The sequence below is a fragment of the Polistes fuscatus genome, unplaced genomic scaffold, assembly GCF_010416935.1.
Source record: "Polistes fuscatus isolate 324 unplaced genomic scaffold, CU_Pfus_HIC Scaffold8, whole genome shotgun sequence".
NCBI classification, from domain to species: Eukaryota; Metazoa; Arthropoda; class Insecta; order Hymenoptera; family Vespidae; genus Polistes; species Polistes fuscatus.
The window spans coordinates 6,887,001-6,899,143 of record NW_025113162.1 but is presented as its reverse complement, the minus strand read 5'-3'; the positions used below and the strand labels follow the sequence as shown (position 1 = coordinate 6,899,143).

Genomic DNA, 12,143 nt, shown 5'->3' with positions numbered 1-12,143 from the left:
TGTTCACAGATGCTTTGAAGCCTCTAATCTGCCCTACATATTTCAGTATTTGTCATCGAGAGGAAGTTGGTTGTTGCTTTTTTAATTTATATTATATATCGTATAAAATTAAGCTAATAATGATAAAATTTAATGGCAAAAATAATATTTAATCATAATATAGATTAAACTTTTTCCATTATATACGTTTAATCATTTTCTAATAATATCATATATATATATATACATAAAACAAGGAGAAATTACAAGTGAAGATTAAGCAATAAAAGCAATGTTACAACCGACGAATTAATAAATTCTAGTTTGATTTGGTATGTCACATATTTTATATTTTTAATTGTTATTAAATAATAACGTTTAAAATAATAAAGAAAAAATGAAAGTATGTACAAATTAGATGGTACAATGCTTATGCTTTAAATACTCCAATAAATTGATATTTAATTCCATACATTTAAAAAAAGTCATGAATCTATTAATGTTAATAATTATTAAGATTATCGATCTTATAAATCATTAATAAAAATATTAATTTTGTTAATAATATAGCAAAATAGTGAGTAAAGGGTAAAATTAGTACAAACACATAGAAATGATGATGGAGTTGAGTCATAGTCTGACCCTCAATGAGGATGCTCTTGATCAGATTCCTGAAGCTAAAAGACCAGTTTTTATATTTGAATGGTTACGTTTTCTGGATAAAGTTTTAGTTGCTGCACAAAAGGTAATATTTAATCATTTCTAATTTTGAAGTATATATTATTCTTCAAGGATATTGACATTATGTTTCTTATATGTAAAACTAAAGAGTGACATAAAAGGATGCCAACAAAAATTGGTAGAACAATTGACTAAACACATGCAAGGTGCACCTGGACCTCCCACACGACGTCTTATTGCAAGATGTCTTGCTACTTTATTTAGTGTAGGTGATACGTTCCTTCTATTTGATACCGTTAATAAGTGTAATGATATTCTTAAAAATAAAGATGACTCGCCAAGTTTCTTACCGACAAAATTGTAAGTGAAAAAACTAAAACCTTTTTTTTTATAGAATTTATTGCTTAATCATTAGTTAATAAATTATTATTCTTTAGAGCTGCGATATGTTGTGTCGGATGTATGTATGAAAAATTAGGAAGAATGATGGGAAGATCCTACGAAGAAACTGTACAAATTCTGATAAAATCTTTACGTTCTGCAGAATCACAAACGCGAATAGAAATTATGCATACTTTAGAAAAGGTAAATATAACGAAAAATAAAATAAATTTATGCCAAATTATATCAATTTTATTATTTGTTAGGTATGTGCTGGTATGGGATCTGCAATAACAAATGTTCACAAAGAAATATATAAAGTTTCTAGACATTATTTAACTGATAGGGTAATGGCTGTTAGATGTGCTGCTGCAAAGGTATATCTTTAGCGTAGTATTGTTTTATTTTCATTTGTGCATATATTACACTTAAAAAAAATTGTTTTACCTAAAAGTTACATACTCTTTTTACAGTGCTTATTAGAAATGTTAAATCATGCACTATTCCTTTGTACAACAGAAATAGAAAGTGTAGCAACATTGTGTTTCCGAGCATTTGAAGGTTCAAATTATGAAGTAAGATGCGCTGTAGCCAAATTATTAGGCTCATTGGTGGCAATGACACAAATTCCAACTCCTAAAGGAAAAAATCTAGCAGGTAATATTTTTTATAAACAATTAAACGGTTATAATATGTTAAAAAGGTATGGATTTAATTTTATACTTTTTTATGATATCGCAGTTGTACAAAACAAAGGTGGTAAACAAATATCTTTGGAAGAAGTGTTAAATATTTTAATGTCAGGCTTTTTGAGAGGTGGAGTTGGTTTCTTAAAAGGTACTGGTGAAATAATCAAAGGTACTTCCAGCATAAATAGAGAAGTTCGAGTTGGTGTGACTCATGTAAGTCAGAATTTCTTATTTGCCTATAAAAAATTTAAATAATATTTTTAATATACATGAAATAATTTCATTTTAATAATTAATCGTATATTTATATTCACAGGCATATGTTGTATTTGTTCAAATGTTAGGAGGTACATGGTTAGAACGAAATATCGGTGTATTAGTAGCACATGTATTAGATCTCGTAACTAATCCGAAAGCAGCTAATTCGCATGTTGATGCAGTATATTCGAGAAAATGTGTTAATTTTATATTACATGGTACAATAGGAAAATTACTCAGTGAAGGAGCTCAAGCTGCTGCTTGTAAAGAAATAGCACATATAATATTGAAACAGATGAATTCAATTGGTAATGTTAATTATTATAAGTATTTGATTAATTACTGCTATAAATAAGTCCATATATAATAACCAATGTATATTTTCCACAGATTTTAGTCCAGAAAATGCTAAAGACTGCAATCAAGAAACATTATTCAGTCAACATTTATTAGTATGTGCACTTCAAGAAATGGGAAATTTAATATTAGGATTGGGTACAACAGCATCCAATTTATTATCTGATCAATCTTTGAGTACGTATGTGTACTTAGAATTATTGATATGTAAATGTGTTGCTAATTTAAACAATTTGTATTATATATGTATATATAGGTCTAACAGATACAATCATGGCTGTTTTAATACATCCATGCCAAGCAGCAAGACTAGCAGCTTCTTGGTGCTTACGTTGCATTTGTGTTGCTGTCCCCAGTCAAATTACACCTTTAATTGATAGATGCGTAGAGGGTATTGAAAATATGCGAAGTTCACCTGAGGCTATTGCTGGTTATAGTAGCGCACTTGCTGCTGTTTTAGGGAGTGTTCGTTTTTCACCACTTGGTGTGCCACATACAAAGGGAAAAGTAATTTTATATCCAATACATTTAACATATATATATATATATTTATGCTGTATTATTTATATGATGAAATCATGTATCAAAAGTAAAATTATATTTCCATTAATATGCGTGTAACATATTTTAGATAATTTTCAATACAGCAGAGGAACTCTTAAGAAGTGCAAGTCAAAATAGTCGTCTGTCACTAAATAGAACCCACGCTGGCTGGCTTTTGATTGGAGCTATAATGACACTAGGTATGTAATCAATATCAACGATTATAAATAATTTTCTAAGACAATCTATAGATTTTTAACAAATTATACATTTTTGGTTATTTATATTATGTTTAATAGGTACAGCAGTGGTTAAAGGTTTACTACCAAGAATGTTACTCTTATGGAGGAATTCTTTTCCACGTTCAAACAAAGAATTAGAAAGTGAAAAAGCACGTGGTGATGCATTTACTTGGCAAGTAACATTAGAAGGTCGAGCAGGTGCTTTATCTGCTATGCATAGCTTTTTATTACATTGTTCAGAACTCTTAAACGACGATATTACAAGACGACTTTTAACGCCAATTGAATCAGCGCTTGCAATGTTAACAAAGTAAATATCTGAATATTCTACTTTTATGGTTGCAAATTTATAAAGACAGTTTTGTTTTATAAAAATATTATTCACAGCTTATCTACAGTGCTTAAAAATTACGGGCAGCAATTAAAGGCCCCTGCTGCTATGGTCCGTTTACGTTTATATGAAACTTTATTATTGTTGCCACCTCAAACTTTTGAAGGTAAACATAAAATATTAATTTTACTTTAAAACTTATAGTTAAAGCATACATAAGAACATATTAATTAATTAAATATATTATACATAGGTTCTTATACTCATCTTTTAAGAATGTTAGTATCAGAATTTACACTGACTGAAAATCCTGGGAATACGACAACATCTTTATTACGTACTGTTTGTCATGCTAATGATTCCGTCATTCTTGGTACATGGCTACAAGAAACGGATCATCGTATGATTGAAGATCAAGTAAGTGCAATATATTAGATTTTTACAAAAAAAATGCTATAATATTATTTATAATTTTTACGATTCTTTTCATTTAAAAGATATACACAGTACAATCTTAAATATAAGTAGTTTATATGTATTGTAAATGAAACTGCTATATTTACTTACAAATTGAAGTATTAATAAGAGAAATAATTTCAAGTTAATTAAATATTACTGTGATTTGTGTCCAGTTGGAATCAAACAGAAGGGCAGATTTGGATCATGTGAGTAATATGTCCTGCAAGATGTATCTATATGATTATTATATCAGGATTTTATGTTCGTAAATTATTATCCATTCTACAACTTTCTTGTTAATTTCATCAAATTTCAATTAAAGCATTAAAATGTTTGATAAGTTATAATTTATTTCTTTATTGCATTATTCACATGCTTAAGATCTCATAATTTCTTGTAATTTCTCTTTATATCTTCCTTTCTGTTTTGAAAATAATTATGTACAAAATATCTTATAATACAATCCAAGGATTCTACATTATTAAGTTTTTGCTATTATTTTAGTTGCAACCCAATAGTGCTGCAGGGTCTGGAGCATTAGAACATAATTCTTGTTGTTTATATCGTCCAGTTCCTCATGTGAGTAAATATGACTATTATAAATATCAATATTTATATGATAATGGATGGTATACATATGACAATAATACTTACTCATAATACATTATGTACAGGATGAAATAGTCCCTGGACCTTTGCCTTTGGGAGTAGCAGTTATTGATCTTTCTATTTCTCTCTTTGGACAAATCTTCCCTCGTGTAGCAAATAAACATAGATTACAAATGCTAGATCATTTCAGTGAATGTATAAAGCATACAAAATCTGGTAGGCAAGAAGCTATACAAATGAATGTTTTTACGGCTGTATTAAGTGGTTTAAAAGGACTCAATGAAGCAAAGACTGGCTTTGGACAAGAAGATGTTAAAAAATCAGCGACTAATCTTATTATAGTAAAGTTTTACAACTTTTAAATATTTTGCGTTTCTGAAAGATTTTATTTACTTTAAAATACTCCTTAATATATTCTTTTATATTGTAGAGTACACTTGTAAGCAGTAACTCTATCTTGCGATGGGCTGCAGGAGAAGCTGTTGGAAGAATGGCACAAGTTATTTCAGATCCTAAATTCACAGCAGAATTAGCACAAACCAGTTTTGATCGATTAAAGTCTGCTCGTGATGTTGCAAGTAGAACAGGGCATTCTTTAGCATTAGGTTGCCTTCATAAATATGTTGGAGGAATGGGTTCCAGTCAACATCTCAATACTAGCGTTAGCATATTACTTGCTCTTGCACAAGATAATTCATCTCCTGTAGTGCAGGCAAGACATGACTAAATACTTTTATGTTCAATATAGTTATAAGTTTCTGATAAAATTAATTAATCTCTGATTAGGTATGGGCATTACATGCTCTTGCCCTTATAGCTGATTCAGGTGGACCAATGTTCCGAGGTTATGTGGAACCTACATTGTCTTTAGCATTAACTCTTCTTCTAAATGTTCCTCAATCTTATATTGATGTACATCAATGTATAGGAAAAGTATTGTCTGCTCTTATTACAACAATAGGACCAGAATTACAAGGTAAATTGTGTTAATCGAGAAATTAAATTTTATAAGAATTAGTATGTTATACTACTCGAATTCGCAAAAGGAAGAGGAAATAAACATATATTAGGTTGTCCCATAAGTTCTTTCCGTGCCACGCTATGTATGATTTTGAGCCGGCTATGTTTGTAGACATGCAGAGATGTAAGAAGGTAATAGAGCAGAACGGTTCATATATAACACAATAAATCAACCTTAAACAACAAATATCGTCTATTGAAGTCGCATAAAAAAAAAGGAAGGAACTTATGGGACAACCTAATATATAGATTAGAGTATATTTTTTATATAAAATAATTTCCAGGAAATACTACAACGATTTGCATGGCTAGATCATCGTTTTTATGCGCTTGTGCTATTATGCAAGATCATCAAGATCCACTTGTACAAGCTGAAGCTACGGGATGTCTTCAACAATTACATTTATTTGCACCAAGACACGTCAATTTGTCTTCTCTTGTTCCTACATTATGCGTAAGTAATTTTAAAATAATCTCACACAAAATTGTATACTATAGTATTTTTATTTTTGTACAATAAAGTATCTTTTTGTAGCGAACCTTATCAAGCAATCACTTACTTCTGCGTAAAGCAGCAATATCGTGTCTTCGTCAACTTGTTCAACGTGAAGCAAAAGAAGTTTGTGAACATGCAATGACACTAGCAAATGAAAGTAGAGGTACTAATGTAGTAGAAGGACTTGTTATAACAGAAACAGGGCTTCCAGGGGTTTTATTTAGTATGCTAGACACAGAAACAGATAGCAAATTAATTAAAGATATACATGATACATTAACGAGTATGTTACAAATATTAGCTGCTGATAATTTGTCTCAGTGGTTATCACTTTGTAAAGATGTACTGACAATTGCATCAGGTAATGTATCTAATATGTTACATTAATAATATGTAGCTTATATACTAAGAATCAATAAATTTTTAATGTAAAAATATTAATCATTAAGAATCAAGTACAACTGAAGAAGGGAATATTGCGAATATCGAAGACAGTACAGCAGATAATGAAAATACTGATGTAGAAGGAGATGATGATCAAGCAGAGTTTCATGCTGATGAATCTACAAAACAACGACCATCCATAACTCCTCGATGGCCAACAAGAGTTTTTGCTGCTCAATGTGTAAGACGTATAGTAGCTGCTTGCGTAAATAATAAGCAAGCTCATTTTGATCTTGCATTAGCTAAAGAAATGCAATTATCTAAAGGAAAAGGTATATTTAATATATAATATAACAATGTTATTAAAATTGTATCTTTGATTTTTTTTAAATATCCTTATTTTCTAATTTTAGGTGATTTCTTAGTATTACATCTCTCTGACTTGGTACGAATGGCATTTATGGCTGCAACTAGTGATTGTGACCCATTACGTCTTGAAGGTCTTAAAACATTACAAGAAATTATTGATAAGTTTGCTAAAGTTCCTGAACCAGAATTTCCTGGACATCTTTTACTTGAACAATTCCAAGCACAAGTAATTATAGTTTATTGTATTATATATAACATTTATTGTGCTTATGATTAGTATAATGTGTATTTAACTGCATAGGTAGGTGCTGCATTGAGACCAGCATTTTCTACAGAAACAGCATCTCATGTAACGGCTGCTGCTTGCGAAGCTTGCAGTGCTTGGATTGGAAGTGGTGTTGCTAGAGATTTAAATGACTTAAGAAGAGTACATCAGTTGCTTGTTTCTTCATTAGAAAAGTTGAGAGAAGGTCATACACGTCCACAACTATACAATGAAAGTCTCTCTACTCTTGAACGTCTAGCGATTTTAAAGGCATGGGCAGAGGTATGGCCCATCATAGTTACTCAATGATTTATAAGATGTATGGAAATATTTAGTGGTTTGCAAGACAAGAATATATACTTTAAAATCTTTTACAGGTATATGTAGTTGCCATGATTAAGGATGGTACAGCATTAAATAGTTATAATACGTCAATTACTAATATAAATCGAACAGATGATAGCACTGGTAAAGAATTTGGAGAATTCGAATTTCAAAATGAAAGTTTGTTAAGTTTAGTACAACCTGAGCTTTTAAGTTTGAGTCAATATTGGTTAGCTGCTTTGAGAGATCATGCTTTACTTTCATTACCTCCAGGTAACATAAGTGATTTTTTTGATTTTTTAACAACATTAGACAAAATTGTTAAATAGTATATAGTATAATATATTATTGTAGAATTCTCCAGCCAGTTACCACACGACGGTGGAGCTTTTTATACGACAGATACAATGGAATCTGCTCGTCCTCATTATGCAGAATCATGGGCCCCAATACTTCACGCTGCTGCTTTATGGCTTAATGCAAAAGGATTTGGAATGTCAAATACAAATGATGAAACAAAAACTTCAAATGTTTCTAGTAATAATTTAAACAACAACAATAACAATAGTAATAATAATAATATTTCAACTAGGATTGATACAAATGTTGAACGTTTCCATTTACTTTTTGGTGAGTGTTCGTAAACATGTCAAAACGTTTTTAAAACTAATATTGTGCATAAATCACTTATTTTCATATTATAGGAATATGTATGGAAGCATTGTGTAGTCCACGTTCATCTGAGTCTACACAAAATATAGAAACATGTTTAAATGCTTTATATACCTTACTTGATTCTGTATGGGCTCGTAAAATTTTAATTACAGACAAACCATTATCTATTGAATTGTGTAATGTTTTACATAGGTATGTATATACATGTAAATAATGAATTACAAATTCTAAAAATAGATACTTTATATATTTACTTAAATATAATTTTTTTAAGATTACTTTTAACAAGAGGAAATTATATAATCCAAATGATAACAATGGAAGTTTTAAAACAAGTAATGAAAGCAGCTCAAGAAGATTTGACAGAAAAAAAGAAAGAAAAACAAAAAGGTATGAAAATATATGTATTTATGTATAAGCAATCATCAATAAATATTATTTATATCATAAATATGTTCAACAGAATTATCACCAACAAACGAAGAAAATAACGAAAAAATAGAATTTGACTTATTGGGTGAAGGAGGAGAAACAGGAGAACTTATACCAGGCAAATCATTAGTGTTTGCCTTGTTAGAAGTATGTTTGTGTTTATTAGTTCGTCAGATACCGGCATTAAATCCTAATCCAGGTAGTGCGACTGCTATTTTATCTCAAAAAGGTTATATACCAACAGAAGAAAGTGGAAAACTTATTGCTTCTGCTTTAAATATAATGGAATCACTTCCAGTACTTTGCTCACCACAAGGTACAACTACTTGCATTCTATTATTATAAAATATAATATATAGACATAAAGATATATTTTCCAAGTATATTGATTGATATTACTTTTTTTCTTAGGTGCTATAGCAATTTTACCAACTTTATTATATCTGGCAACAGGTGTAATAAGAGAAACAGCAGTACGAGTTGATAATGATTTTGGAAAACTAGGTTCAGAAACACCTGTTCATGCAGCATTGCATTGCGTTAAAAGTCTTACTACTAACAAGTATGCAAAAGATGATAGAAGCCAAACTCAGTGGACGGGACTATTACAAAGTGCTTTAGCAAAAGTTATTGATCTTGCTAAAACAGGTATTCTGTGCACGTATATATGTATATTCAAATAGAACAATTCATTATTTTAACAAATAATTTATGTATATATAATATAAATATTTTTATATATTATAGGTAATGATGAAACAAAAATGGATGAAGTTGCGATGATGCTAAGTATTGCTGTATTTGTCCTACATGCATTACCAGATGTTATCAGTGCACCAAATTTACAGTTTCCTTGTATAAATCATTTTAGACATGCTTTTCAGTCAGAGAATATGCTAGTGAGTAAAAAAACAAAAGAATACATTCAAAAGATGTCTTAGAGTTGAATAATTTTTAAATTTTACATATTTTTCAGGTTAAATTAAAGTGTGTTCAAACTTTGAGAACGATATTCTTACATCCAGAACGTATGATAAGTACTCCCTATATTCATTCATTGGCACCTAGATTAGTGGAATATTTATATAGTGATAAGAGTAAACAAGTTACGAATGAATTAGAACTTTCCTTCACATTGGAATGTATCAGTACAGTAGAAGCTCTTATAGGATTGGCTGAATTATCTAATCGTATGTATGATCAAATATTAAATTTAATATTATTTATTAAATTATGATTAAATATTGAAAAGATATAAATGTTACATTGCATTCAGGAGATCTCTTGCAAGGTGTGTGAAATAAACTTTTGTACACACAAAACACTGCACACTAAATTAATAGATAATAATTTGATTACAATTTAATTAATCTTTTAATCTAATCTATATTTTAATTATCAGGTATACAAATGTTGACATTACTAGTTCCAATTCTAATCAATTATCTCTTGGAAGGTGATCAGCTCCAAAATGCTTCCAAATATCAAATAACATTACATCAGCAAAGTTTTCAATGGCTAAATAAAATAGGACCAAAATATCCACAGGTATTTTACATACTGAATGAAATGATATTTTATGTGTATGTGTAGGGGGGGGAAAAGCACCTTACTTATCAAATTATTTTTACCTTTCGGTTTTATATAAATGAAATTTCAATTGTAGGAATTTAAAACATTAATGTCTCAATCGGCGGAGTTAAAAACTAAATTGGAAAATGCGGTAAGATCCAGTCACCAACAAGCATTAAGGCACTCTAGGCCTATAGAACCTGTAAAACATCAATTCAAGATGTCCACACCTTCTATAAAATTAAAAACAGATTTTTCTAATTTTAACTAGCTATAATAGTATAACCAGGAGTTTCATAAATGATGATCATATAATATCTTTTAATCTTTTAACATGTTATCTCTCAACGGTATAGAACAAATGTGATAATATGATTAGCTCTTACAACTGGATAACTTATTGACAAGCAAAAAAATGAAATATCATCTAATTATTTCTTTGATACATCTATGATATACTGATGTCTCACTTACTACAAAATTTTAGATAAATTCTTCCAACAATTTTTTTCCTAGTAAGACTCATGTGTGATTGTACTTAGATAAAAATAATATCAGTTTATAGAAATTTGAAAATTATATAAGAGACGATTGGAAAAATAAATTCAAACTTTGATATCTGACATATGTCCAATATATTTGTTTGTGACATCAACGTGATGCCACCGAATGGCATAATATGTTGATATATCTAGAATATATTCTATTCATTCAATTAAGTTACATAAAGCAATTTGGATTTTTTGTTGTATAAGTATATATTACTTTTAAAGTTTATTATATTATACCTATCAATAGGATTAATTCTTATATTATTTTTTTCCAGTCTTCTCTTCCGAATTCAATAATAATCTATATTAGAAATGAATTGTATATATTAGGTATAGAGAAATTATCTTTTACATCTAGAGAGTAAATATTAATTTATACTGTATAACATGATATCTCTGTGTTTATAATTTTATTTTATGATTCAAAGTTACAACGTCTACTTGTGTATCGTGAAAAAATAATAATAAAAGCACAAGAAGAAATAGAATATAGAATATTTATAAGGAAAAAAAGAGAAAAGAAAACATGAAAATATTATAATATTATGATAACACTTCGTCTTGAAAACTAATGACCAATATCATGACTATTGTTCATGTATTTTCACAACTGATATACGTATTAATGTTTTGATATATTTATTTATTTAGAATTCCTATGAAATAAAAATCATGATTAGTGGATTTTGTAATAATGTCAAATTAAATTATGTAATAATATGTGACAGGATTTATATAACAGAACTTTTACTTTTATTAAATATCTACATATATATTATATATCTATGTAAACCAAAAAATAATCAATGTTCTTGTATTGTGTATAAATCAATATGTCATTACAAAATGGCAAATATTTACTGATATTGATTATTTACAAAAAAAGAGAAATGTAGTAAATTAATAACAATAATTATCTGATAATATATAATTTTTTCTTTTAAATGTGGCACTAATATAGGTAGTTGTAAATGTATAATACGAGAGAACAAGAAATACGTTTAATTTTTATCTATGCACTTAAAAACAAATTAAGAAATTCTGTAATAATAGTAATAAAACATAAAATATAGTCAAAGTAATTTTCACAAGAAGGTCAATTGATAATAAAGAAAATACTACTGATATATCATTATTTACTTGAATTTACAGTGCATTTTGAAATGATCATATTATTGTTTGATATTATGTGTAAAAAAGCACGAATAACGAAAAATTTTGTTAGAAAGAATATTAATATAATACAAGAATAGAGGAATTATTATTGGAAATAAATTTGTAGTTGCGTGAACCATAATGAAAGTAATTGTATAATTGTTAGAAGTTCTACTATTTTTTATATTATCATTTAAAATTAAGGGGAAGACGAAAACACAAATATGTAGATTTTACATTACAATAAAGTTCCAAAAAATTCTTTAAGTCTAATCTTTAACTATGTTGACGCAATATAAACATTATTTTATAAAATTGTAATTTTGTATTACATGATTATAGTTATGGTTAATACTCTGAAATAAAAAATA

General features: G+C 28.5%; 1 protein-coding gene across 3 annotated transcripts; it reads left to right on the top strand.

Annotated features, from left to right (window-relative positions):
* LOC122524560 (HEAT repeat-containing protein 5B) lies at positions 1-12,039 on the top strand. 3 transcript variants are annotated; one of them, XM_043646873.1, is made up of 35 exons: positions 1-311; positions 550-724; positions 809-1,020; positions 1,098-1,245; positions 1,308-1,418; positions 1,515-1,698; positions 1,783-1,943; positions 2,047-2,296; positions 2,379-2,522; positions 2,602-2,852; positions 2,977-3,088; positions 3,188-3,440; positions 3,518-3,627; positions 3,715-3,878; positions 4,094-4,126; positions 4,425-4,499; positions 4,595-4,870; positions 4,960-5,241; positions 5,316-5,505; positions 5,834-6,003; positions 6,085-6,406; positions 6,495-6,761; positions 6,843-7,024; positions 7,100-7,345; positions 7,441-7,660; positions 7,742-8,017; positions 8,092-8,254; positions 8,337-8,452; positions 8,526-8,810; positions 8,906-9,142; positions 9,242-9,393; positions 9,471-9,684; positions 9,771-9,785; positions 9,897-10,042; positions 10,161-12,039. In XM_043646873.1, exons 2-35 carry the CDS (start codon positions 593-595, stop codon positions 10,335-10,337), a joined length of 6,276 nt encoding a protein of 2,091 aa, XP_043502808.1. In that variant the 5' UTR covers positions 1-311; positions 550-592; the 3' UTR covers positions 10,338-12,039. The 3 variants fall into 3 exon arrangements, with proteins under 3 accessions (XP_043502808.1, XP_043502810.1, XP_043502809.1); XM_043646875.1 differs by lacking the exon at positions 4,094-4,126; XM_043646874.1 differs by lacking the exon at positions 9,771-9,785.
* Positions 12,040-12,143: the final 104 nt, after the last annotated feature.

What these genes read in the sequence shown, in the direction of transcription:
- LOC122524560 (XM_043646873.1), top strand. Translation starts at nt 593, where the DNA reads ATGATGATGGAGTTGAGTCATAGTCTGACCCTCAATGAGGATGCTCTT. An exon ending in CAGCGACTAATCTTATTATA is followed by an intron (nt 4,871 to 4,959) that starts GTAAAGTTTTAC and finishes TTTATATTGTAG; the next exon opens with AGTACACTTGTAAGCAGTAA. An exon ending in ACGTTTCCATTTACTTTTTG is followed by an intron (nt 8,018 to 8,091) that starts GTGAGTGTTCGT and finishes TTCATATTATAG; the next exon opens with GAATATGTATGGAAGCATTG.